The sequence below is a fragment of the Scleropages formosus genome, chromosome 11 (genome assembly GCF_900964775.1).
Source record: "Scleropages formosus chromosome 11, fSclFor1.1, whole genome shotgun sequence".
NCBI lineage: Eukaryota > Metazoa > Chordata > Actinopteri > Osteoglossiformes > Osteoglossidae > Scleropages > Scleropages formosus.
In genome coordinates this window covers 21,887,595-21,913,703 of record NC_041816.1, presented here as the reverse complement: position 1 = coordinate 21,913,703, position 26,109 = coordinate 21,887,595, and the positions used below count along the sequence as shown (strand labels likewise).

The following is a 26,109-nucleotide window of genomic DNA, read 5'->3' as shown; positions in this document are numbered from 1 at the left end:
TTTGAATGGAAAAGGTGCTGCAGTGAATACTTTTCCTTCCCCCCTTAAACAGGATGGTGAGATGGATGCAGCCAGTGGAATTAATTGCACCCAGTTACTGAAGATCAGCAAGTTTGCCCAATTCACATGCTGTTCCGCCATATGGCTGCCCACTAGGTAAAGGGTTTGATTAATGTTTCTGAGACTATATTTTCTCAGCTAATATTCGATCATAATCCCAGAAACTCTACCTTTTTAAATTTTTTTTATTCCCATTTATTTTTCGGGAGCATAATCACCGCACTTCCACTGTTTTGTAATTAAGGAAACATATTTTTTGTCAGCTGTTACATAAATTGTCTGTTGGGTAATCATATATGTAGAGATACTAAGACTCAGGTAGGGACCATTGTACATTTTAATTAAAATTCGACAGTTTGCTGCTGTTGTGTGCTTGGAAAAGCTATTGAGATGATCACCTTTGTAAATTGCTTTCAAGTATGAGCTTGGGCTACTAAAAACATGTTGCCCCTCGCCCCAGATGAAGGTACTTCACATATCGGGCAGTATAAATCAGACTGTTAAATTTTAAACTGCTAAGTAACCATGGATAGGGGGCCCTGTTCAGTAATTAAATGGTAAAGATGATCATCTGTATGATAATGATAATTACTGATTACAGTATGTGATGGATGAACAGAAAACAAGGAGTCCCTCCTCCTACTGCTCCTCTCTATCTTTCCATGCCCCTCCTCCTTTTAACCCCTTACTCGCCCTTACTGTGCCCCTCATCTCTCTAGCCGTTCCTCATCTCAGTCTCTCCCAGTCCTTTCTTTCCCCCACTTTCTCTCCCGCCTTCCTCTATGTCATAGTAGAATCCTGAGGTCATTTTCCCAGGCCCTCTCCTGACTCATTCAATTTAGCAGAAAAGGGGGGAAAAAATCTGTTATGAAAACCTCAGTCTTGCCGAGACTACAAGTGACAACCTTAAAGGTGGAGGGAGAACATTAATTATTTACAGTCTGTAAAAGTGGCAGATGTAGGCTTCGGAAATACGCTTTTTTGGTGGTGTAGAGTTCAAGACAGTCGATTAGTACGAATCTACAGCTATAATTGCTGAAACCCACATGAAGTGTGACAGTAACACTAATAATGTCCATGAAATTACACTCTTTTTTTTTTTTTTTATAAACTGAAGATGAGTATTTTTTGCATGTTCAACTCACTTGGTGATTGATTGATTGATTGATTGATGGTGAGCCCAACTGATGTGATGTCTTGGAAGAGCTTCGCTGGTTAGACCTTGGATCCAAGCAGAGTAACAATGCTGTTGACCGCTACTCAGTGTGGAAGAGAACAACATGGCCAGTGCTTACCAGAATTTTCATACTTTGGTCCACCATCTCACCAGTCCAGTCAATAGCTGCTGGCTGCCATCTGTCAGAATACACATAGCGAATGGTCAGTGGTCGGCCAGCATGTCTCTGCTGACAGCAGGGCTTTCACGATTTCCTCTACCTGATTTACCGGCACTATAGGCAGTAGTCTGCTGCTCTCAGCCACTGCATGGCGAGCAGGAAAATGTTTACCCCCATCGTTTAAAAAAGGAAAAAATGAACGTGCCATTGCGAGGGAGCCCAATTTTATGGAGTTGGGTGTTTTCGTACGTTGATAACCCAAGTGAGTACGTTTTATCCAACCTTTATTCGCACCTGGAGCCAGGTTGAAGGCCAAGCCGAAATGGGCGTGCTTCCGCTGGAAGCCTTGCTTAGCGGTGATGGGTGATGCAAGAAGGTCAATGGTGAGAGGCAGGAAGGTCAACGGGAACTCAACAGAACGTCTGCGTGTTTTTGCTCTACTCTCAGCTGTATCTTCGCCGCCTTCTCGGAGGAATGAATGTTGGGCCTGTTGAACACGAGTCCATGTTTGTAGTTGGTGAGCGATGAGGAAAGTCATGGCAGTCACCTGCCAGAGTCAAAAAGTCTGTGTTTGCTTGCTGTATCTTCCTCAGCGATGGACAGATGCTGCTCCGCCTTTAAAAGGGCTTATGTGCACATCAGTTTGGACCCTTAAGGGGTTCTTGTTGCGGCTTTGATCTGAAAACATGAGTTCAGTCTTTGTTCATTTAGTTTCATGGGTCTGATAAAATCACAGGCATTTTTGTTCCCTTACTGTAATAAAAAAAAAATCAATCACAAGTTAAAGTATATAGCAAGAGGAAGTATTTGTGCCTCTGTAAACCTCGGGGAAGTGGGGTTGTCGCCTAAAGTAAAGGTCCGCAGGCTTTCACAATCAGAACCACCCCAATTATGTGATCCCCTGGAAACCCAAGGGCTGTAAACAAAATGAGAATGCTTTGCAAAACCGAGGCAGCTGTGGTAGGCCTTCTTAAATACGAGTAGTGGTTGCGTTATTGCACTTCTCCACTCTATCTTGTTAAAAATATATATTTCTGCCAATTTTCGACCTTAAACACGGCGATTCTGAAACAAGGAAAATATAGCTCGGTAGTGCACTTCTCCAGTTGATGTGGACGATGGGATGGAGCAGAGCTCTGTAAATCTGTCTGATTGCTTGCGGCGGGATATTGGCTGCGGAGGTGTCGCTGCGCTGGTCTGGTCAGCTCCCCGAAAGAAGCTCCGTGAATTGCAAATGGGGGCCATAACTCAGAGGTAATGCAACCCTTAGCGGTGATCCCCTGTCATTTTTCTGAATTTGGGCCAATGAGTTGGACACGCTGCATTGGAGGTTATTGGCTTTGTCCAAACTTTGATATTTTTCTTTATTACCGCGAGAGGCTCCGTGCGTGTGGAGCCGGAAGGAGAGCGACGCGGGACGCGTTTCCGCGCCGACGGGCCGGGAGCCCTCGGACCGTCGGCTCCGCGGACGGCGCAGCTTCGCCTCCTGTCCCCGTCGCGCTACTGTCGAATAGCGCAGATATGCGACAGCTGTGCGATCGAGTCCAGAATGCAGTTTGGCTTCAGAGACCTGGGGAGTTTGCAGTCATTCGCGCGAGTGGAATCGGCCAGAGAAACCCACTGGAATAACAGCTTGACCAGTGCGGCGTCCCACTGGGACGGACTGGAGCTCTGCGTGAGCGGGTTTGGATCCTGCGTGTCCTTCCACGTCGGCTCGCGTCTGCTTAGTGCGGTTTGCGCTCTGCCTGCGGCACGGCAAGGACGCGACCGTCCGCGCCTGTCGCGCACAGCTCCGCCAAAACGGACAGGGGAAGGGGGCGTAATTGAACGCCGTGCGCTGAACAGTTTGGGAAATGCAAATTTGAATCCCTCCTATTATTTTAATAATCGGCATTTTACTGCCTTGCATGGATCATTCGTTTGCAAACCAGGTTATTTCGAGACTTGGGCTCGGATGTAATTTCATGCTTTAAGGAATTTATACCTATAGCTTAATGAGGAAAATGGGCGTTGTTTTCACGTTATGTGCCATTACAAGTCCAGCTTCTTGTTTCTTATTCTAAGCTGCTTATTCTCCAGATGCTGTTTTCCCCACCTTCCTTGTTTGTGAGTCCAGAGGTACGGCGGCACTGGACAATGTTCCGAGTCGCAGGATCTGGGCTCCGCTCGGTCGACGTGAACAGCGGCCCCGATTTCACCCGAGATACCAGGCGCGCAAGTGTTATTAGGACCCTCAACAACCATGTTGGAAATGTTGATGCTTTTTTCTGTGTGTGTGTCTGTGTCTCTCCATACTTCCCAGGGGCCTTGCGTTGCTCCTGTTACTTAACACAACTCCTCTGCAAGACAAATCAGTAATTAAGAAATTATTGATAAAGGAAGCTAGACATGGACTTCACTGTTTTTCCAGAGTCAATAATTTGTAAGGACTTTTTTAGATTAACCAAATGGACACTTCCAAAAATACACACGTTGACTGAAACCACTTGTCTTAAGTCGGGTCGCAGCAAACCAGAGCCTAACCCGGCAACGCAGGGCGCAAGGCTGGAGGGGACACACCCAGGACGGGACGCCAGTCCATCACAGGGCACCCCAAGTGGGACTCGAACCCCAGACCCCCCGGAGAGCAGTACCCGGCTAAGCCTGCTGCGCCACCGTGCTCCTCTTATTGCCTTCCTTGTCCATAGTCTTTTTACAAAATGGGCTGCGGTGATGGACATTGGTGCCAAACCAATTATCTTCGGCTTCATCTCTTTCTCTTATCATCGGTTATAATGTGGCGTAGACGCGACCCGGAAACATCCGTACTTGGGTAGGTTTATCGAGCTGCCCCTTTTGTCCGAAACCTTCCCCTTTGCTGCTTTTTTTGCCTTTCCTTTCCTGCCGAAGGTCCCTCTCCTGGAAAATGAGATTAAGGCTGCATGAATTAAAGCAATAATACAATTTGTTTACAGCGCATCATTTATTTCCTGTCAAGCTCCGCTCCATTGACAGCCTTTGATTTGCTGACCTCCGACCCCAATACTGTTCGGTGCCTAGTATATTTATAATGTGGATCCAGTGGGTTCTTCATTACCATGCATGATGTTATTAAAAGTGCGATAAGAGCGCGTGGCCGACGGCAGGGCTCTGGTGTGAGACAGCAGCGGGCGTGTGCAGAAGAAGGCTTTGCAAGGGGCGTATAATAACTCCCGATAACCGCAGCCTCAGTGGCAGTGCACCCCCCTATTGCACACTTTCACCTTTTTTAAGCCTGAAACCCTCACAAGACTATAAATTCAGTTCATAGAGATATGGGAAAAACTGGTGGGTAATGGGGCAGCAGGAGGCATAGTGCTTATTTACATTTACATGTGCATTTATTCATGTAGCAGATGCTTTTCTCCAAAGCGACCTACACCTCAGAGAACAGTACAAAGACTGAATTACATCAATAGAAGTAGAGATTTCGATGCAGACACGTGATTCTAGAGTACATTTAATTTGTCACATTCCACCATGTGCACCAGCGTACATTTGAAACAGTGTACATCATACAACAGTTGCCGTATGAGGTTTTTCCATTATATAGTATGACATCTTGATTTTGAAAGACACAGGTTCGAATCCCATCTCCTGCTATAGTGCCCTTGATAATGGCACTTATCCTGAATTGCACCAGTAAAAGTTACCCAGCTGTTTAAATGGGTGTGTACTTGTAAGCAGTCAATCACTGTAAGTTGCTTCACAGAAGTGTGTAACTATACGGGGTCGGCCGGTAGCGTAATGGTTCGAGCTACTGCCTTTGGATTCAAAGGTTACGGGTTTGATCTCCACCTCTGTCTGCAGTACCCTGGAGGAAGGTATACTTATGCTCAATTGCTCAAGTAAAGTTACCCATCTGTGTAAAGGTGTAAATAATTGTAACCTTAACATTGTAAGTTGCTTTGGAGAGAAGCATCAGCTAAATGAATAAATGTAAATACATTGTAGCTTGCTGCACTCTGGGTTCAGGTGGGGTGAAGAAGGATGCACGGAAAGTGTTCATTAGGGACTTTTCCCGGAACGCTGGTGCACACAAGGAAATGCTCTCGGCCCAAGGACCTGCACCCCAAGCCAGCCCCCCCAGCCTGCTTAACACCCTGCGGGCTTTCCTCCCTTTACTCCTGCCAAACACAATCACCCGCTTATATTCCCCGTATATCTCCCCAGTGGTTGAACACTTAATTCCATTTTCCCCACAATACAAGTATTTACAATAAACCCATTTCCTGCTCAAACTCCTGGTAACGCGCATCGTTACAGTATTTTAACTTGATGCCAAACGGCTCATGCGAATCAATTTTTAATTCCGGCCAGTAGGGATCTCTCAGTTGATGCATGTGGATAGCACCATGGTGGCTTCATGTTGGTGTGAACAGACCCTCACGGGTTTCTAAGGCCATCCCCAATAATTTTGGCATCTTGGATTTTCGAGGTTAAACAGGAAGGACAGGTCGCTGTCCACGTGTGTAAAAGTGCTTCTAACAAGCAAGCTTAAGGTAAGAGTTGGAAAAAGTGGCGATTAGAGTCCTTGATGATCCATTAATGCCTCTTCCCATCGGGAAGGCCTTTTGGAGTGAGTTATTAGAATGACAAATGAAGGTAAGTTCCAGCGGCGATAGATCAGTCTGATTTCTTTTCTCCCCCATCCCCATCTCTAGCTCCCCCTTCAAACTCATGATCCTTAATTAGTGATCTTACAAAGAGGATGTTTTTTAAAAAGGGTAATGGAGAAGTAATGAGACCAGAGAGAGGTCAACCCTCGGCCCTCCTATTTGGCAGTTTGATTAATTTATTTCTCCTTCCCTCGGATTGCTGTAAGGCCTCTGTCACCGGCTGTTTCCTCCACTCTCCTTGCTTCCTTGCTCCTGTTCTCTCAACTCGCTTCCCAAGTGTCTTTGCATGTGCTCCATGGCACGTGTTGGTGTGCTCCAAGATTAAGGCTCTGTTTAGTCTTGGGGAAGAAATGTCTGCTTTAGTTCTTATTTAATTTACCGAGTGGAGCGTTGGAGTAACAGCCAGCGCTGAGTTCATTGTGTAATTTTGGAAGTTTGTTGAGATATACCCAACATTCACCAAGTTTTGTGTCATATCCTGAGATATTTATTTATTTTTTTTTGCATGGCATCAGTCGAGGTGGTTTTTTTTCCCACTGGAATGTTTTAGGTTTTAGCTAAAATGGCTAAAAATGTGCTTTTAGTCCTTGACTAATGGTTTAATGGGGTGAAAATAATTTCTTGGACAGAACTTTACCTGCACTGCTCTGGCGCTTGTCCAGCTTTGAGAAGCAAAGACTCTGTTCGGTTATTGAGGTGATGTCGGTTAAATGAACTAGTTCTCGTACTGGGATTATTCTGAGGTTTGTGGCTCTCTGATTGAGACCATGTTTTTTTTTTCTGTAGTGTTTCTTAGAGCAGCTCAGTTACTTGTCGAAAAAATTTAATATTTTAGGTTATTTACTGTATGCCACTTTATTTCGATTAGTCTCTAAACATCACTGTTAAGGCCTGTCCAGCATTTGTCCGTAGCTTGAATATAATTTCGTTACTGGAATGAAAAACGATGCTCTTTTGAAACTTTGGGTCTTACAAAACTCTGCAGATAATGAGGTAATAGTGTTAAATGAAGAATTTTAGCTAAGAACTTGTGACAATTTCAAAGAGCCACAGTAGAAAAATAAAAAAAAAAAAAAAAAGTCAGTGAGGTGCTTTTTTTAATGAAATACCAGCTTTTCCAATCAGTGTCAGACATCGCTTAATATGACTACATCGAAAAATGACATAGATAATAGTTTAGTAATTTGACAAAATATTGAACAGAGGCAGCATACACACCAAAGGTTCATATCTCGCCCTAATAGAAGGTCCAGTGAAAAAAACCGATGCGCATAAGGAGTCCTTTGCTTTTCACAGCCATTTCCGACGTCCGTTCTGGAAATGTGAATTATGCATTAATATAAACAGAACGTTGTGTGCTACAGGATATTGTCCCAAACAATATTTTTTTCCATTTAATTTGCAGCTTAATCCTATTTTAATTACCGCATGTGGGAGTGCATCTCTGTCCACTTCATCTTGAATACATAAACAGCTCGGCGTTCGTGAAGAGGGGGCGTCCTGTGCCCAGGCGCACGCTCTCCTGGCGCCAATATCGGTGTGGGGTTCACTTCCACCGTCATTCCCCATATTTGGACAGGGGTTGTTGAGAATGTAAATAAAGCTATGTTACATGTAGAAGGCAGTGCAGATCAGACAGTGTGACATTACCTTCAAAGATTGGCGTTAAATCGAGGAGCTCATTCAAGTAAGAAATGAGCTAATGTTTTTTTAACTTTAAAGGAGGGAGAAGATTAATACATCGATTTTTCAAATTACATTTGAATACCTGACTGCCATTTCTACCGTTTGCTTCTCTATGAAATATAAGGCTTTCGAAAGAAATGGATTTAATATTCCTCATTATAAATGGTGTGATGAAAACGGCTCGTTTTCATATAGTTAACTGTGTTTTTACCGTCTTCTCTGGGAATCGTAGTTTAATACCGAATTGTGCTTGTTGCTGACGAAGATTCGGAACCACCTAGCTTGGACGCAAAGGTTGCAGGTTCAAATCCCACCTCCAGCTGTTGTACCCTTGAGCAAGGTACTAACCCTTAATTGTGCCGGTAAAATTACCCAACTGTGTAAACGGGTAAATAATTGTAAGTAGCTTCACATTGTAAGTCGCTTTGGAGAAAAGTGTTGACTAAATGTGTTAACAAGAGAGCCGTTTGGGTTCACAGCTAATCTTGATTTTTGCTTTTAATGTCGCTCTGTTGTCGGCAGTTTTTTTGCAACTCTGTCCCTGTCGCCGCGCTCCCACCATGCACTGTGAGGATGCTTCCTTTGAAAGAATGCTGCCACAAGCCACCATCTTGACATAATCATCATTCTGAGACATCAGTTTTAAAATAAAAGAAAGTCAGACATGGATAATCCTTTGCATTAAAAGAAATTGCTTAGTTGCCAAAAATGCATTGTGGGGAGTTGGAGGGGTGGAGCAGGTTTTGTTGTATTGTGCTTTTGGGGACTTGGATTTGGGGCCTGATTTAGTATTTTTTTCAAACGTACCCTATTCATTCCCTTTCCGGAGAGTAAAAACTTGACTTATCACAATGACAATTTAGAAGATCAAAGACGTTGGCGGTGCCGCCACCCCCCCAACCCCACACACGTTTCGGTTCACTTCTTATGCTCCAGAAAACTTGTGCACGGTGACTTTTTGAGTGCGCATGTAACCCTGGAAGTGTAATGAAATGTTCAAAAGGATGGGCGTCACCAGACACCCTCAGCGCCACGTCCCCTTCCCTTCGGTCACTCGGGCAGCTGGCGATGTGCTTCTTTCAGGCGCTCGATTAGAGAAAACTCATCAAAAGTAAAAACACCCGAAAGAATCCATACGCTTGTTTTATGTCTTCACAAAGTACACTATTTGCTGACTGTTGTAACTCAAAGTTTATGGTGAGCTTGACTTTATTTTAAACAGCCTATGCTTTCCAACTCAAGGATAAGAATACTTCTTAAAAAACATCTATGAGAGATACATCTTTCTATGATTTTTCTCAAACATTTTTGAGAAATGATAGTTTTGCTTTTTAATCATTTCCTGTTTTAATACATAGACTAACAGAAATAATTGCCAGTATAGAGGTATACATTTATTCATTTCGCTGATCCCACCCAAAAGTGACATACAGCATTTTACATGCTTTTACAGCCAAGCAGTTTTTACTGCAGCGATTTAAAGCAAGTACCTAAATCAAGGGTACTAAAGCAGGAGGTGGGCACTGGGAGTCGAACCTGGGACCTCAAAGTCCAGAGGTGGTCGTTCTAACCTGCAGCCCCTACATGCCATTGTCAGGATACAGTATCAGCATATTGTATTAATGATTTCTGATGGAAACCCAAAGGTGCATTGAGCTACCTGCGTATGTTCATCAGTTTCAATGAAATTAAAGTTAGAAATGGTAGTAAAAGGCAAAGTACTCAGCCTATGCGATACAGTCAACCTCAGCAGTTTGACTCTTCATCACTGTACTGGAGTGGAGAAAGAAATAATATATTTGCCATCTGGCTAATTCAAAGCATTTAATGTATCATAATAAAAGTTTTATTTGTGGCATGTGGCTTCAAATATACTATATTTATAAAAGGTGGAAAATAACGATCTGCCACAATATGCCAAAACTACAATTAGCTTTTCAGCCCAAGTTAATCTTAAATCAAGGACATTTACTCTAGTTTAATTGTTCTTCTGTACATCTTTTGGGAAGATATTTGAGGGAAGTGTCTCCACAAGGATAGTAAACCCTGGAAAATAAACCCGCTGGCGCTGTCCCAGTGAAAAAAACATGCTTTTTAAAGTTCCCCTATTTTTTCGTGAAAACTTTTATGTTCAAGTTGTTTTTGGGTTGGGGTTAGGAATGATGTATTGCATTGGAGAGAGTCAAATTATAAAACGCCCATATTGATAGGTGAAAAAAGTGTGTATGTGCGTGTTTGTGTTTGCTGAAGAAAACTCTGTAAATCGACAGCCATGTGCCTCCGAAGCCTTTACCAGCGGTACCTTACAACCACATCCCTGACCCAACATCCAGCCCATCTTCACATCTCTTCTCCTTAAATACTTTAAGTGGCTGTAGGCCAACTGACAACGGTTACAAATTATATGCAGCTTCATGAATTAATTTAAACAAACAACAAGTAGCAAAGGTCCTCAACGCCATTATTCATATGTCAGAAGTGATATACAAGCTGTAGCGCGTCTGTTTCATAAATTAAATCCCTCGAATTCTGTTCATTGAGTGCAGTGTTTGTTCGTGCCTAAGATTAATAATTTTCCTAAAATAACCAGTAATTAAATTTACCGCTTTGTGTTGTACAGGTTTAAGTGGTAGGGGCTTCTTCACATTTCTGCACTGCGTTTTTTCTTTCTGACAAACTTGACAAATGCGCAGCGTTGCAAAAGCCCTGTGCTGAATTGCCAAATGAGCCCCATGTAAATATGTGATTGTTAGGGCTTATTTGTGGCTCTGAAATATTAGGGCGTAATAGGAAGTGGTATGAAAATGCAGCCATGGGCGTGCTGGGGGACCCGGCACACATCTTTCTAAATTCGCACAGTGTGCAAACCTGCTTGAGTGGCGAGGCAAATTGGGAGTAAATCTCTCAATCCCTCTGACGATAAAGATACATTATTTCAATCTCCATCACATCCCCATGCAAATTTAGTTTTCCCCTGTCGTACGCTCTTGGGTGGAAATGGGGGGGGGAAAGAAAAAAAAGAAAATAAAATAAAATGAGAGTGAAGGAAGTAAATGTCTCAAACCTCCAGAAGATGGAAATGTTCAAAGCAAAGATATAATGCGTTATGGTACAAATTAGCAGGAGATTGTTCAGTTTTACACGTGTTTTAGGATCGTCCTCGAGTTCCCCAGAACAAACAGCAGAAGGTATCATCCGCTTTGCCTGGGCTCTGGGTTCGGGTGTAGGTTCAAATCCAGCTCAGGGTGTGGAGTTTGCGTGTCCTCCCCGTGTTTGCAGTCCGAACACGTGTCGGAGAGGTGCTGACAAACCTTCTGGACCCTGTTTTACGTGTAGGTGCATACAGTTGGCCGCCGTGAGTTGCATTTGACCGAACCGCTCTGATCCCACCTGCAGTCCTTACGTCGTCCCCAAAATGTAGTCCTTATGTCTCTGCACTGGTTTCCTATAGCTGCCCGAATCAAATTCAAGACCCTGGTTATTGTCTACAAATGCATCAATAGAACTGCTCCCAGCTATTTACAGGTCTTGATCAACCGCTAAACCCCAACCAGACCCCTTCGCTTGTCTACTTCTGCCTACTTGGTGGTCCCGCGCACGAAAGGTGAAGCACGAAGGTTCTCGGTTCTGGCTCCGGCTCCGTTGTGGTGGAATGACCTCCCCCTCTCACTCAGAACTGCTGAAACTGTCTACATTCAAGAAGGGTCTGAAAACTCACCTTTTCCGAACCCATTTCGCCCAAGATCTTTCCAGCTCAGGTACCGTGTAAATGTTCACGTACCATAACTTCATGAGCATCACCAGATAAAGCATTTTTTCAGCAACTACTTCGGCATTGTTTTTGTTTGCTTGTGCATCTTATAATGTTCTAAAAAACTTGGTAGGAGGGTATCAGGATTTGTCTACCGTGTTTTATGCACCTACTTGAACGATGAACCTCGGTGCAGCAAGTGGTAGGTAACAAACTAGGTTTACTTGAGTCACATGTCTGCAGCTGTGTCTCTTTCTTGTATTATAATGCATAAATTGTACTTTTGCTGAGATGTACGTCGCTTTGGACAAAAGCGTCTGCTAAATGAATAAATGTAAATGTAAATGCGAAAAAACGTCCCTGGTAGTGGATGTGAATGTCCCTATGGCTCCGCTACCTTTACAAGAGAGCACTGACACACACCACGGTGCTCCCACTTACATTACAGGTGGTCCCTGACTTACAAGGGGGTTCCGTTCTGTGAAAACCCTCGTAAGTTGAAAATATCATAAGTCCAAAATCCATTTAACAGACTTAATACACACCTTTGCATGGCACGCTGAGAGATGCGACCGAGAGAGTATTGCAGCGCATATTGCTTGTCTGGGGAAAAAATCCGAAGTACAGTTTCTACCGAATGTCTGTCGCCAGCTCACCATCGTAGAGTCAAAAATTGTAAGTCAGTGACTACCTCTATTTCATTTTTCAGATGCTTTTCTCCAAAGTGACTTACAATTATTTACTTATTTATACAGGGGGGTTGAGTATCTTGCCTAAGGGTACTACAGCTGGAGGTGAGACTCAAACCTGCGACCTTTGGGTCCAAAGGCAGCAGTTCTAACCACTACGCCACCAACCGCCCCCCTAATGTTACAGCCATGGTTCCCTGTTGCTCCACGAGTGAGGGTTGCCTGTCGGCGGTCACATCTACTGGCGCACTGTCCGCGCCTTTGCGATCTCTCCCACGGGCGCATCGTCGCTCTACGTTGGTAAAGCTTAAGCGTTATTGCTCGCTTTGGAAAGAAGGGAGAAAACAGCCCTGTGTGTCGGAAATGTTAATGTTCGCACAGATAGTGATTTTTCATAGCTCTCTAATGGCAGAGCCGGTTTAACAACATATCACACAGTATCTCGCCACTGTAAAATGTTTATGGCTTTTTCTTGCTGTCTGTCCCCTTTCTCAGCATCGTGTGCCGGAGATGCTGCCAGGAGCCGAACGTCGGAGGGGAGGAGGGGGCCGGCGATCCATCTCGGTTATGGGCCGCAGACCGCGCCGTAATCTCTCGACTTCGCAATATATGTACGAGTTGGAATATTTTCGCTGGGGTTTAATTAATTCGAAATGATCCCGCTGGACGTCCACCCGTCCGCCGATACCTACCATCCGTCCTCGCGTCCCGGTGTCTGCGCTCGGCCGCGCTGACGCGTGGGCCAGAACGTCGTTCCGTGTCCTCTGATGCCCCGCGATACGGGACTCGACCCGTAACTTGATTTTTCGAAGGGGGTGGGTGGTTGCTGGGGGGAGGGGCAAAAATCTGTCAATTTTCTGGCTTTCATTTGGAAAGAACCATGTCAGAGAAAACAGAAATCAATGAATTATAGACTTAACCTGAGAAAGTAGCGTATTCCGCCTGCATGTGCTGAGCAGGCACTTTTCCCCTTTTCTCAGGAGGAGCTCGACTCTTAATTGCAGCGTTCGTGTGCCTCCGTCTGAGTGTGTGTATGCGTGTGTAGCGGGGCATATGTGCTTCTCTCTGAGCATGTGTATAGTGGAGCATATGTGTGTGTGTGTGTGTGTGTCTGATTGCGTGTGTGTGTGGCTGCGTTTGTTTCCCTTTGTGTGTTTTTATTTGTTCATTACTTTATCTGATGCTTTTTCCAAAGCAAAGTACTATGATTTACCCATTTGTACCGCTGGGTAATTTTTACTGCGTCGGTTGAGGGTAAGTTCCTCCTCGAGGGTGCTGCAGGAGGAGGTGGGATTTGAACCCAGGTCATCTGACTGCAAGGTGGTGGCCCCAACCACTGTGCCCTCTGCTGTCCTGTGCGTTTGTGTCGATTTGCGCATGTGCATTTCTTCGTTGGGAGGGGGCGGGACGTGCTTTAAAGCCCCCCCCCCCCAGCTTCCCTTGTGGGGGGTGGATAATGTAGTGGAGTGGGGGCGGGGCATGCATGGGGCAGTGGAGAAAAGGCTGTAATTAGGGAGTCCTGCACAGGCTGAATAGAGGACTCAGCCAGGTGGAGAGGAGATTGGTCGCTATTTATGAACGAATGTCATAATTGTGACAGGATGACGAATGAGCCCCGCACTCTGCCACCCCCCCCCCCCACTTTTCCTTTTTCTTTTTCAAAAAGTACGTGATGAAATACAGCCATAAAAGTTGATGAGCAATTTTTTTTTTTGTGGATTGGTCAGGAAAAGGTCAGAGCCCCCGACAAACCTTCTCCTCCTCTGCGGAGGGACCGGTTTCCAGGCTTCAGTGAGTCGGTTCGAGTCTTGGATCCGCTCGGGTTCTCGCAAACCCGCAGCGTCTGTGTTTAGATCTTTTGACGCCGTCTTCAGAGTCACGCATTTAAATTTGAAAAGTTCCCTTCCTTCAAACTTTAGAAGTTTAAAAGCATACAAAAACATCCACTTTTTTTTTTTTTTTATTTTTTTTTTAAACCATGTTTTCATGGTAAGACGTGGTATTTGGGCCTCTGCTTGCCGATCACAAACAGCTGAGAGCACCTCGCTGAACATGTGCAGTCACCTGTGTGTCTGTCAGCTACCTGGGCACGACACTTTCTTTCAGGGCAGCTGCGCAGGGAGGGACGGCGCTGGCTGTGCTCTCGCTCCGCAGGGGGTCCAGTCTTCGTGGGTCGCCGCACTCGAGTCCTCTCGAACCCGGGTCAGCTCGCAGTCATTTAAAAAGGACCGGCTCGGGGTCCTGCAGCGTTACCTAGTCCCCGTGGGGTTTTCGTCACCTTCTCCACATCGAGATGGAGGGACACGTCTGCTTTTGGGTCGCTGCTGCTCTGCAGTGGGAGACTCACCTCCAGGTGGCGTAGTGGTTAGAGCAGTTTCGCTCAGAGCGCCCAAGTTCCGATCCTATATTCTGCTGTAGTAGTTGGTCGAGGTGATCAGCTTCAATTGCACGCGCGCACGCACACACGCTCTACTGGGGTGTGGCAGAAATTCAATGGGCACTGAAAGCAAGGTGTTAGTACAAGGCAGTTGTTTAAAATGATTTAATCTTAATTAGTTTTAAAAAACAAAAAATGGGGCAGTGGTAGCGTTGCAGTTAGAGATGCTGCCTTCAGATCCAAAGGTCGCAGGTTTGAGTCCCACCTACTGCTGTCGTGTCCTTGAGCAAGACGCTTGCCCTGAAGTTGTTCCGCGACAAACTAGCCAGCAGTGCAGATGGGTAAATAGTTTTAAGTACCGCATCTTAACGCTAAGTCGCTTTGGAGAAAACATTTATACAGCAACTGCTACAGGAGTGACATAATGCATATTGTGGGAACGAAATATCTAGAGTATATGTTGGCATTACATAAGATTTCATCGGTAGGAGAGAGCAGTCAATACTATTTATTATTAATTTTTTTTTCTAGCTGATGCTTTTATTCAAAGTGACTTACGATGTTACGCGACTTACAGTGATCGATCCGCTTGGACAGTGTGGTAATTATCACTGGAGCAGTTCAAGGTTAACTACCTTCTTCAAGGCCACTGCAGTAGCAGGGGGTATTCAAACCCTCTCAGGACAGTGGTTCGAACCACTAATCTACCTCATTTACCTCATTCAGGAGTCATAAAATTCATATGCAGTAATAACTGTGCACCTGGTAGATATTGGAGAAGCTCCTGGAGAGCCTTCCACCTACTGTGCCTAAAAGGCAAAAAAAAAAAATTGTGTTCGGGTCGGTGATCTGGGGACCTGACCGGACGATAAAAAGTGCCGTACCTGCGAAGGCCGTGAGTGCCGCTCCACCTGTGTCCAGGGAGTGACTCGCGGAGATTTATCACCCATCGACTGGTCAGCTCTGTGAAGAGCGCCACACAGATGTGAACGGGTACATTGTTGACTCAGGAATTGTGCGGTGGTTCATAAATCATTTTTTTAAAGGTGAGTCCCCTACCTGCTTTTTGAAGTTATTTTTACATGCTTACTTTAGTCAAATTGATGAGGTGCTTCAGCCTCATCCAAATAAGGAAACGAACGTACGAACGTACAAACAAACAGAAGTGCCCGGAAAAGAGTGCGTGTGTAAAGTGCATCTATGAGCATTTTTTTCCCCTGTGTCTGCAAGGGAAGACCTTGTGTGCCGCCGTTCGGGTACTGTCCTCCAGGACCGGAGGAGACAACGCCGGGGTTGGGGGGGCCGGGGGGGGCCCGACCCCCTTAGTCTCCTTTCCGAAGGGAGCGGCCATTGTAATTCTGGCCCAGGCCTTCGTGCCGCGGCGAATGTCAGAAAGGTCATCCACATGTTACAGACAGCTGTTCTCTCGAGGAGGCAGGCCGGCGGGGAGGGGTTGGGCGGGTGCGACATTTGTTTCCCAGGAGGCCGCGGCGGCCGCGGGGAGCTCGGCAAGCTGGCCACCTTGCGGAAAGCTCCTTGGACGCCTGGCGCTCCCGCCTTCGATGCGCAGGAGTTCCACCTGAGCCCTTTCTGCTGCTCGTGTCTGTCAGGTGTGTTTTTGACGTGTGCGGAACCAGGCCTCACACATGCGCCGCTGTGGGATTTTTCTGTACGGATACAGTCGCCTTTCCGAATAGTTGAAACTGTATTTTTTTATCACACTACTTTTTTATCATACTTAAGAGAATTTTTTCCCCCTAAATCCAAACATTTGTAAGAGCTTCTGTTATTTGTTTTTCAATGTAAGCATGCTTTCTCTCTGAAATGGTATACAAATGTAACATTAGATTATCATATCATTATTTGTAATAATAATACTACTACTAATAGTAATAATCATCATCCTCATTATCATCATAATAATAGTAATATGACCAGTACCTTTGGTGATACCAAAGTTCCTTTAAAATGTCTGTTTAATTTGTTTCTTTCTGTATTTTGTGAAGGTTGAGATGATAATCTTCAGTCCTTTTCTTTGTCCGTGCGAGAAACGGCGCGCGTGCGGAGTGCCGTTCTCCGCCTTTTCTCTTCTGTTTCACCGTCACCTGCACCGTCTGCATTGCCCACTCAGCACTTATCGCAGCTCCACGGGCTTTAACTTTCTCTGCGCCCTCGCGGAGCCGCGGGCTTGTCAGCCCTTCCATAAAACTCTTGAACGATTGCGTGTGCGCGTTCCCCTCTCTTTCCCCCCCAGTCCCGGCCATCTGTCTAATTGTTCACCTCCATCGCTTTGCTGGTTTTTACATGGCTCCCCCTCTCATCTCCACCCACTTTCCAGGCAATAAACTTTATTTTCTTCACAAGACTTGGATCTGCAGGGGGGACAGCGGGCAGCCAGGTTGTCCATCTTACTTTTGGGCTAGAACCCCCCCCCCCCCCCCCCACTGCCCCACCCAAGCAGCCGTTGTTGGTGTAGGTGCAGCGCGTAGTATAATAATAATGATAATAATAATTATAGTGATAATGACAATAATAATGAAGAAAAAAATAACTTGCTATAATAATTTTTAGAAATATTTCTAAAATTGTATTAAGGGTGTATGTGTTGCTGGATCGTTTTATTGGTGGCCTCTCTCAGGCTGCCTCCTTTATCACTTTCTAGCTGGCACTTCGCCCGCAAAAGTGCGACATTTAATCTACCTTGTATGTTTTCACAGAACGCTTGACAATAGGAATCTTTTTGTGAAATAAAAAAGAAAGGACGTTTCGTAGACACTGATGTGTATGAACAGCTGTGCTTCCGCATTCAGAACAAAAAAAATGTGCTAACTGAACCTTCGGTTCCAATATTTAGAACTGCGTATCAAAAATGTAAAAGTAAAAAAAAAGTCAACCTGAACGTGAGACACCGAAGGACCATATTAGTATAAGTGCCTTCAGATACCTTTACCAAGTAGCCCTGGTGTGTGTCAGTTGACAGCAGTTCTGAACGTGTTGGTCTTAAGCTTTGATTTAAAGGTATGTAGATTTCCCTGGTATGTATTTGGGAAAAAGTAGACGGTGCAATCCTTTAACACCCCCACCCTCCAAAAAATTTTTTATTTTTTTTTTTTTTGTTCCCGTTCAGAATACCGTGTGTGAATGTTGTTTATGCTGGTGACACTTTTTGTGCTGGTGAATCTTTTGTTTTTTTTTTTTTTTTTTTTGTGATTTTACTGTTAATAGAGAAGTGACAAGAGGCCGGTCGTGTCAGCAGTGCTTCCCTTCTTTCGGGGGGTGGTGGTATTTCACTGGGAGTCCTGTTTGCTGAAATGTACAAGTGCCGGGAATTTCTTTTAAATCAGCCGAGAGCGCCGTTCATTAAATGGGGTCACGGCAATTTTGTGATTGAACTGAATAATAGGTAAAATTTACCTTTTGTTGAGCACTATCTGCACATCTGCCTGCAGATTACGGTCTCCTATAATATCCCTTAAATGAAAGATCCACTTTTCAATTTCTCAATTTGCTGTGTCGTTGGACACTGGCTGAGGTGAAATTTGGATTTCTGGCTCCCAGCTACAGTGTTTATTGAATAATGGCGTAATGATGTAAGTGCTTCAAATTTCAGTTCATTGCAGATTAAGCCAATGGAACCGCATCCCGTTACAATTGATCTCGTCCATCGAACCTTACAGTTTTCCTTTATTTATTGGAAGGCGTTTGCACCGGGTGGGACCCCGTGCGGCGCGTCCCCCGGACGAGTCGAACCGCCCGCGCAATTACTGTGCGATGCTCAAGCGGACGTGTGGCGGACGAGGTGTCTGAGGTTGTATCGCACTTGACTGGGGGGACGTGGCACTGAAATCGTTTTCCTTCCCGACGACGCTCCTTGCGGAGACGCCGCTTCTCGGCTCCTTCGTCTTACTGGCTCAACCGGTCGAGAGAGAGAATTAACGAGGAAGCCGATGTTTTGTCTTCTGCCGGATGGAATCATGGCGTGCCTTACGTGGGACTGCTTTTATCTAGCCGAGGGTGCTGCCCCTCTGCTCTTCACGTCTCTGTGGTACCCGCAAGTTGTCTCGTACAAACTGTCTCAGCGCTCGTCCTTTGTATTCGCTAGACACCCATCGCTGGTGCTGTGTTTAGGTAGTTTTGCACTAATGAATATTCGTGGGTTCTCCCTTACCGCAATACACACACACACATATACATAGATGCGTTGGTCGGAGAGCTTCTCTTTGGAGCCGTCTCCCAGCTTGCTGTTTGTACTGACTCTCGGAAGGAATAAAGGCCTTGATGTCTCAGGCTGTGTGTCTGTTCGAACCGAATTCCTCGACGCAGTGATTCACACCGTTTTCGTGAACAGCCCCCCGCACGCATTCCTACGTAGCGGAAATAGCCTCTTGAATTTTACAAACGATTTAGCGTTTTTACGCTCGAAGCCTCACTTGACGAGGCCCCTATCGCACGCGTTCCCAGATGAATGGCGCGGCGGCACGGCGGACGTATCTGGCACGGTGATATATGTGCCGCGGACCCGGCGGGTCGAGCTTTGCTCCCGTTGATGATTGCTTGTATCCGGTGTTGTGCGATTTGGCCCCAGACTGCGCGCCGTTAATCATCGTTGCTAATGGACACTGCCGGGTTATTAATGCCACTCGGAGGGAGCGTGCGGTGCCCCGGATCAGTACCTGTCGTCCTCCAGGTTACACGTTTAGGGATCCGCAGCCTAGGAGGGAGCAGGAGGGTCACATCGCCGACATCACATTGTCTTACTGGCTTTTAAATGTTAAGACTCTTAAATGTCAGCGTTCTATTAGCAGCTCAGTGCTGCGGAAAAAATAAAATGTTTTTTTTTAATGAGTATAAACAGAACGCATGTTTCTGTCCACATCCAGAGAAAACACATGACGTCAAAAGTGGTTCAGTGCTGTAGCACTGTTGGGATTCTTCCCTTTTCTATCAGTTTCTGTCCAGGAAGACCGGGAAGATAATTACACTTTACAAGTAGTATTTTGCGGTTTGGGTCTTGACTCTTGGTGAGATGATGTATGTTATTTTGTGGAATTGGGAGGAGGTGTTTTTTGGGCATTCCAACCTTTGTTTTTTTTTTTTTTTTTCTCTCCCCTCCCAGAAGTTTCACTGTCCAGATCTCAGGTGTTGTGCTTCCTCTTTTTGTTGCATTTTTGCAAATTCATGCAGCACTACTTAGGCAAAGTTTTTTAATTTATTTAAAAATCACAGCACAGGTTGACCTCACGTTTTCGTTCGCAAACACAGGCGCTGCCTTTCGTTCAAGCTGCCTCGCCAGAGAGTACAGTCACCTCTGGCCTCGCGAACGGAATCAGGCATCCTCTTTGCTCTCTTCCTGACATCAATTAACACCATTTACATACCCGGCTGCTCTCCGATAACATGATGGCAAAGTGTGAGAGGACCCCCCGGGGCAGCCGCTTGATTTGATGTTATCAGATAATCATTTTTCCCCGAGTTGAATAAATCCTGGAGGCAAAAGTTAATTTTCTGAAATGAGACTTATTAGGTGGGTCCTTTTGCCGCTCTGACAGGTATATCTCAGTGAAGAATTGTGTACCGGCTCTTCCCAGGCACTCGGCCGTGAGGAGAGCCTTATCTCTATCTAGATTGGGACACTAATACCGCGCTTTAGCGGCGGATCCGCGTCCTTCCGGGCGAGCGAGGCCCGAGGATGTCGACGAGGGCCTTTCTAGGGTCTTTTATTATAACGGCGCGCGGTCGGACCGGTGCTCCCTCCCTTTTTAATTTGCACACGTCCCCATTACCTATTCATCAGGAAGCCCCAGCCCTCCCCCGCCTCCGACGAGGCCCGTTCGCCAAGGCTTAGTCACTGCTGCACTATTGATTAATAAAACAGAACTGTAAATGTGTGCATGCACACACACTCACACACACTCACACGCAAGCCAAGGGTCAAGCGCGCACGCTTAATCCCTCAACATTTGATAGCAATGTTTTTGTAAGCACTCCTTCCCGCAAACAGCGTTCTAATTATGACGGGCTGCTTTCGGTTTCGCCGAATTTGGTGTGAAAGTGAGAGGAAGTTCGGCAGAGGATGCCCCGCGTGCCGGGTGGGTGCGGAGGCAGCGCTCCGGGGGGTTTTTGGGCAGCGAGGTCGGTCTCGCCGCTTTCTCAGCATCGTGTCGGCGGAGGTAGAAAATCTTATTTTGCTCCGTTTCCCCGCGTTCCTCGGAAATGATTTTCCTTTCGGCCGCGCCCGCTTCGCGCTGATCTATCACTGTCACGGCCAGTCGCTTAAGAGCCTCCCAAGTGACACGGGTTGCGAATGAGCCGGAGAAACGGGCCGGTTGTTTTTGTCACGTTTCGGAAACGAGACTTGGGTCCGAGCCCCGCGAGCCGAAAGTCGCTTGAGCGGAAGCGCGGGGGACGTTTTGAGCAAGACTCAGAGCGAGGGGCGCGAGCGATCTCCCGAGGGCACGGCCCTGCGCTTACGAATTCCTCCGCGTGCTGAGTGGCTTCGCGGCGGCTCAGGTGATGACTGCTGTTACACCTAAAAGCAAATGCTAAAAGGTCCTTTATCACGGATTTTGCTTTTGTCATCCATATTTTTATTTCGGAAGGCTAGTTTATATGCCATTATAGACATTATGCCAGAGCGCCGTCTGCTTTTTATGCCTTTTCCCCCCTCTTCACTTACTGTCAAGACACTCCAAGTATTGAATCTGTTGGGATATCATAAGTAAGCTGCTGGAGAACACAAGTCGTAAGTCTTATTTGCATCCGTTGGCTGGCCCGGCGTCGGGTGGCACTCTCCTCTGGGTTTCAGAGAAGTGTTCCTGATTTAGCGTACATGCAGAATGGAGGGAATAGATCAATAGCGCACTTTGTCATGTTGCCAGAGCAGCTCTGTCTCTCTGGTCGGAGAAGCTTCGGCCACCCAAAGCGATACCCGGTGTGCGGTACGCGGGCGGCAGGCGGCAGGTAGCGTACATTTGTCGCCTTGTCGTCCGGAGGTCCTCATCCTGCTGCCGTACCCTTGAGTACCCTTGATTGCCGTGCTTTCTCGGAATTAATACAGTCAAAATGCCCTGCTGAACAAATGGGTAAATCGTGGTAAATCTAATTACACGACTCGACATTTTTCAAAGTTTTTAGTCATGTCGATTTTTGCGTCGATTATGATTCATTAAAGATTACAGAAACACCACTAGTTCTTCTATAGTGTCATGTTTAGTTTGGTACTTTACAGCCATTGGGAGAGACTAGAAGACGCCAGAACATTCTAGAAAGTATCAGATCCTAAAAAGTACTAGAATATTTGGTGCTTGGAACCCCGTGCCAAAATTTTATAATTTCAAGGATGTGGAATATTTTTCTAAAAACTGACATCTGGTATGAAATATTGCCAAAATTATGATTAATCTAAATGAAACTGAATGGAAAATGCGAAGAAATTGTTAAAATTTTTGTTACATTGTTATCCAATGTAGTGATTGCCCTTGGACAAAGATATCAAATATAAATCTGAATAATAATCACACACACAAAATAATTTCTTCTTATTATTATTATATTATGATATAATAATAATAATAATAATAATGATAATAATGATAATAAAACAAGTGGATTTTTACGACCCAGTCCTTCTCAGTCTTCAGTTTCTGTGCACTCTTTCCCTAGATTTTTTTCTTATAGCCATTGTTCGGTGTGCTTGCAATTTTTCAAATAATGCTGTTGCTGTATTTGCACTATGTGGTATGAAGTTGATGGTCTTATTTTTTCTTTTTGCATTTCATTTTTATGTTTCATTTGCCCCCTGCACAGTTGCAGCACCCGATGAATTCCTCCTAAATATTAAAGGTACAGGGGGTGCGGTGGCGCAGTGGGTTGGACCACAGTCCTGCTCTCCGGTGGGTCTGGGGTTCGAGTCCCGCTTGGGGTGCCTTGCGATGGACTGGCGTCCCGTCCTGTGTGTGTCCCCTCCCCCTCCTGCCTCACGCCCTGTGTTACCGGGTAGGCTCCGGTTCCCCGCGACCCCATATGGGACAAGCGGTTCTGAAAATGTGTGTGTGTGTATTAAAGGTACATGGTTTACCTGCCGTTTTGCTTCCTTGCAGCACAAGGCCAGGGTGGAGGACATGGTGCTGGACCTGGAGTCCCTGCGCAGCGTCAGAGAGTTTGCCGAGGCCTTCAAGGCCAAGAACCTGTAAGTGGCCCGACTGCTCCTTCCCTTCCTTGACCCTCTTACTTCCCCTCTTCCCCACAGCTAAGTTGACACCGGTGCCTCTTCTCCCCGCTGCACTAGTTGACGTAAAGGAACACAATGCCATTACGTGTCATAGAGTACAAGTCAGCGGGGACGCAGACAGTACTCTCCAATATCAGATTTTTTTTTGGTGTGCCGGATTCCTCGAGACTTTTATTTAATGAAAACAACAGCGAAGGTGTTTTCACATCAAGGTGGGTTAATTAGAGGGAGAGCCCAGGAGGGCACCGCTGAAATTTTGCGCACATCCACATCCAATGGTATTATCCAACACGGACAATATTTCCCCCCCCCCCGCCCCCACAGACACATTCAGCCCCCAACGCAAACATCTCTGTGTGCTCTGTCTTTGAATTGCCCTCGTGCTCCTATCGCCGGATTATAATAAAGTCATCGGTCTCGCAAGATATCATAAACCGTGTCCGCGCCTTTGAAGATCACACTTGTGCCGCGAGCGGGGTCCTGAGCAGGGCTCTGACCCTCTCCGCTCTCGCGTTAGAGAGCAATTAAGCCCGAGGTAGGCTGCAGGGCCAGCCCCTCCAATAATAACGGTTGCGTTGCCCATGCTCCTCCGCTTTCTCCCGAGTCAATAAGCAACTGACCTGGGCCACACAATAATTATATCAGGCTGATTTCTGGAGACTAATAAGTCCTTCACAGCCCCCTAATTAAACCAATTACAGCAGAGCCCTGATGAAGTTACTGTTTCCTTGAGAGGGGAAAATAAAGATGACATTCGCAAATGCTTCCTCCGCTCGGGTTCCTGGAGGGCCCGTAGACGGCCCGCGGGCCTCGAAGGCATAGATGAAGCATAGGCTTTGTTTGTGGTAGTGACACAGCTAATTGGCCACCGTGGCAGGGTTACGCCGCTCCATCGCTTGCTGGAGGCCTGAAGATTAGCTGATGCTGTTGCGAGGCCCCTTTAGGACAGGGTCGTCCGCCACCGAATTTCGCTTCTCATGGAGCTATAGATGCTGACGTTGCTCCTGCTTCTCATCTGCTGGCAGTTCAAGGGACTTCATAGAACAAAGAGCTCTACTGGAGATACAAGGTGAATTGTTCTTTCCTTGTGTTGTGGTTAAGGCACCCTTAAAGTTTGGCATCTCAAGATCAAAGAGGTGCCTTTGTCTTGTACCAGCTGAGAGAGGTTTCTTTCTTCATTAAGCACAACATTTCACTCTCCGTCCATCCATCCATCCATCCATCCATCCATCCATCCATCCATCCATCCATCCAGAAACACAGGGTGTTCGGTTAAGCAGAGTACACCCTGAACAGGATGCCAGTCCATCACTGGGTTGCAACACAATCCCTCACACACTACGAGCAATTTAGTCACTAATTAACCTGAAACATGTCTTTGGACTATGGGAGGAAACAAACATCTGTAGGAAAAGTACGTAAACTATGGAAGAACATGCAAACTCCTCACTAAACGGGGACTGAATTGACATCATGAGGCACCGGTGCTACCTGCTGATCTGCTGTGCTGGCCATTTATTATATATTGTTATTACTTGTTCTACAGCTACTTGGTAATAGCTCATCAGATGATCTTCAGTAAAAAAAAAAAAAAAAAAAGAGACTCCCTTTCAATGGTATAGGTTATGAGGAACACAGTGTAGAAGCGGCTTTGTCAGTCGAGCCGTAAGGATGGGAAAGTGTATGGGATTAGTTGGTATTAATGTCAGGAGCGGTAACGGTGTGTGATACGTCCGTGTTATTGTGGCTGGCAGTGTTTACTCAGCTGTACGGGACGTATGTGAGCACACGGGAGGCTTCTATGAGATGTTCCTTGGGTGGCTTCCACCGTCTCTTTGAACGTGCTGTTTTGACAGGAAAGTGTGGGAAATTTTAATGGCGTATAAAAGAGAGTACCCTGTCCAAACATTTTTCCTTAAAAGCAAAGCTTCATGATCCCCCCCCCACTCCCCCGCCTCCCTTCCTGTGTTTCTTGTCCCGGCACACCAGAGAGGTGCCTTCAGTTTACAGGACTGAAATGAGAAGGATGGCTGCGGTGGTGGTGGGGGGGGGGGGAAGTGAATGAGAAACACACAACCAATATTCTGAACAGTGTGAAGCGCAGCTCTTCAAGACTGAACCAAGGAGAGCGGTAGCTAAGAAGTGCTTGACTTCCTTCTTTAAGCTTTTTCACTTGGGTACCTTGACCGAAGAGCTGTGTTTGTCACTCCCCTACTGACTGCTGGAATCGCCGGTGGACGGAGCGAGTTATAGGGCCCGCGGGGCGGAGCCACCTAGAACGGCCGAGCCCACGGCTACTTCGGGGTGAAATCCGGCACCTTCCGAGGAGTTAGCCCCGGCTCAAAGGAACGTGTGTAAGATGGATGTTTTCATGCCGCTACTGTGCATTTTCAGCGGAGCGGAACATGGCAACTCCGCATCGGCTTCGGTGCGGTGCCAAATATGCAGCTGCACTGTAATTTCCTGGGTTCGGTTGCGGCCCGAGTCTGGCGGCCGCTCTTGGGGTCGTACGCTTGTTGCGCTCGTGCCGTATGCTTTCTGAGGAAAAAAAAAGACAAAATTAGCTTCAAATTAGATAGGGGGAGAATGCGTGACAGCTGGCTGTTCCAGGCCCCAGCCGGTCAATGGCAGGAGCCGTTAAAGGTTTATCAGAGGACGCTGTCAGCGTGCCCCGTCAGACTGCGCTAATGTTAGCTACGGGCAGAGCCCGCGTCACTCGGGCACGGGCACCCAGACAGGAATTTTGCATCAGTCAGCTCTTCGGTGGCCTCCTCTATGTCCTGCGGTTCCCCCGTGCCCTTCCCCCACGCCCTGCCAACTGAGCTCCGCGTGTCCTCAGCCAGCCGAGGTCCTTGACCGGCCTTCTGGGAGCCCCAGGCCTCCGATCGCCACCGGCAACCCTCCGGGCTGCGCGCCGCGAGCCGAGACCCCCTCCTTGGTCAGTAGCCAGCCCCCTGCGCCTCGTGACCAGGAATCGGTAATGAATCCTTATTTCCCATCTTCCCTGATTAAAACCTTTCGCTGCTTCGCTGCTGAAAGTGACCCTTCTGCCGAAAGCAGCTGAGGGTTGGAAAATAGATGGTCCGCACTGTTTGTGCCGAAGCGCTGGACACCAGCAGAGACTGAGACTGGGAGGTTATATTGTGGGAGGAGGGGGTAGGGGCCTTCTGTCCTGTAAGATTTTCTCCCAGCTATGGTTCACTAGCTTTTGGAGAGACGGGGTCAGGCATGTGCAAATCCACCCCGTTTATATACCACTGCCTCCGAAATGGATCTTCTCATAAGGTTCATAATAGAGTCCGATAGCATTTAATAGGAAAAAAGATTAATCCATTAGCCAGA

The 26,109-nt window shown here is 46.4% G+C and overlaps 1 protein-coding gene across 1 annotated transcript in view; it reads left to right on the top strand.

Moving 5' to 3' along the window:
- Positions 1 to 26,109, top strand: part of wwox (WW domain containing oxidoreductase) — a 286,215-nt gene that overhangs the window by 60,522 nt on the left and 199,584 nt on the right. Inside the window, exon 6 of the mRNA XM_018763636.2 lies at positions 22,637 to 22,725. Coding sequence (XP_018619152.1) covers positions 22,637 to 22,725 — 89 coding nt within the window. The remainder of the gene's footprint in view (positions 1 to 22,636; positions 22,726 to 26,109) is intronic.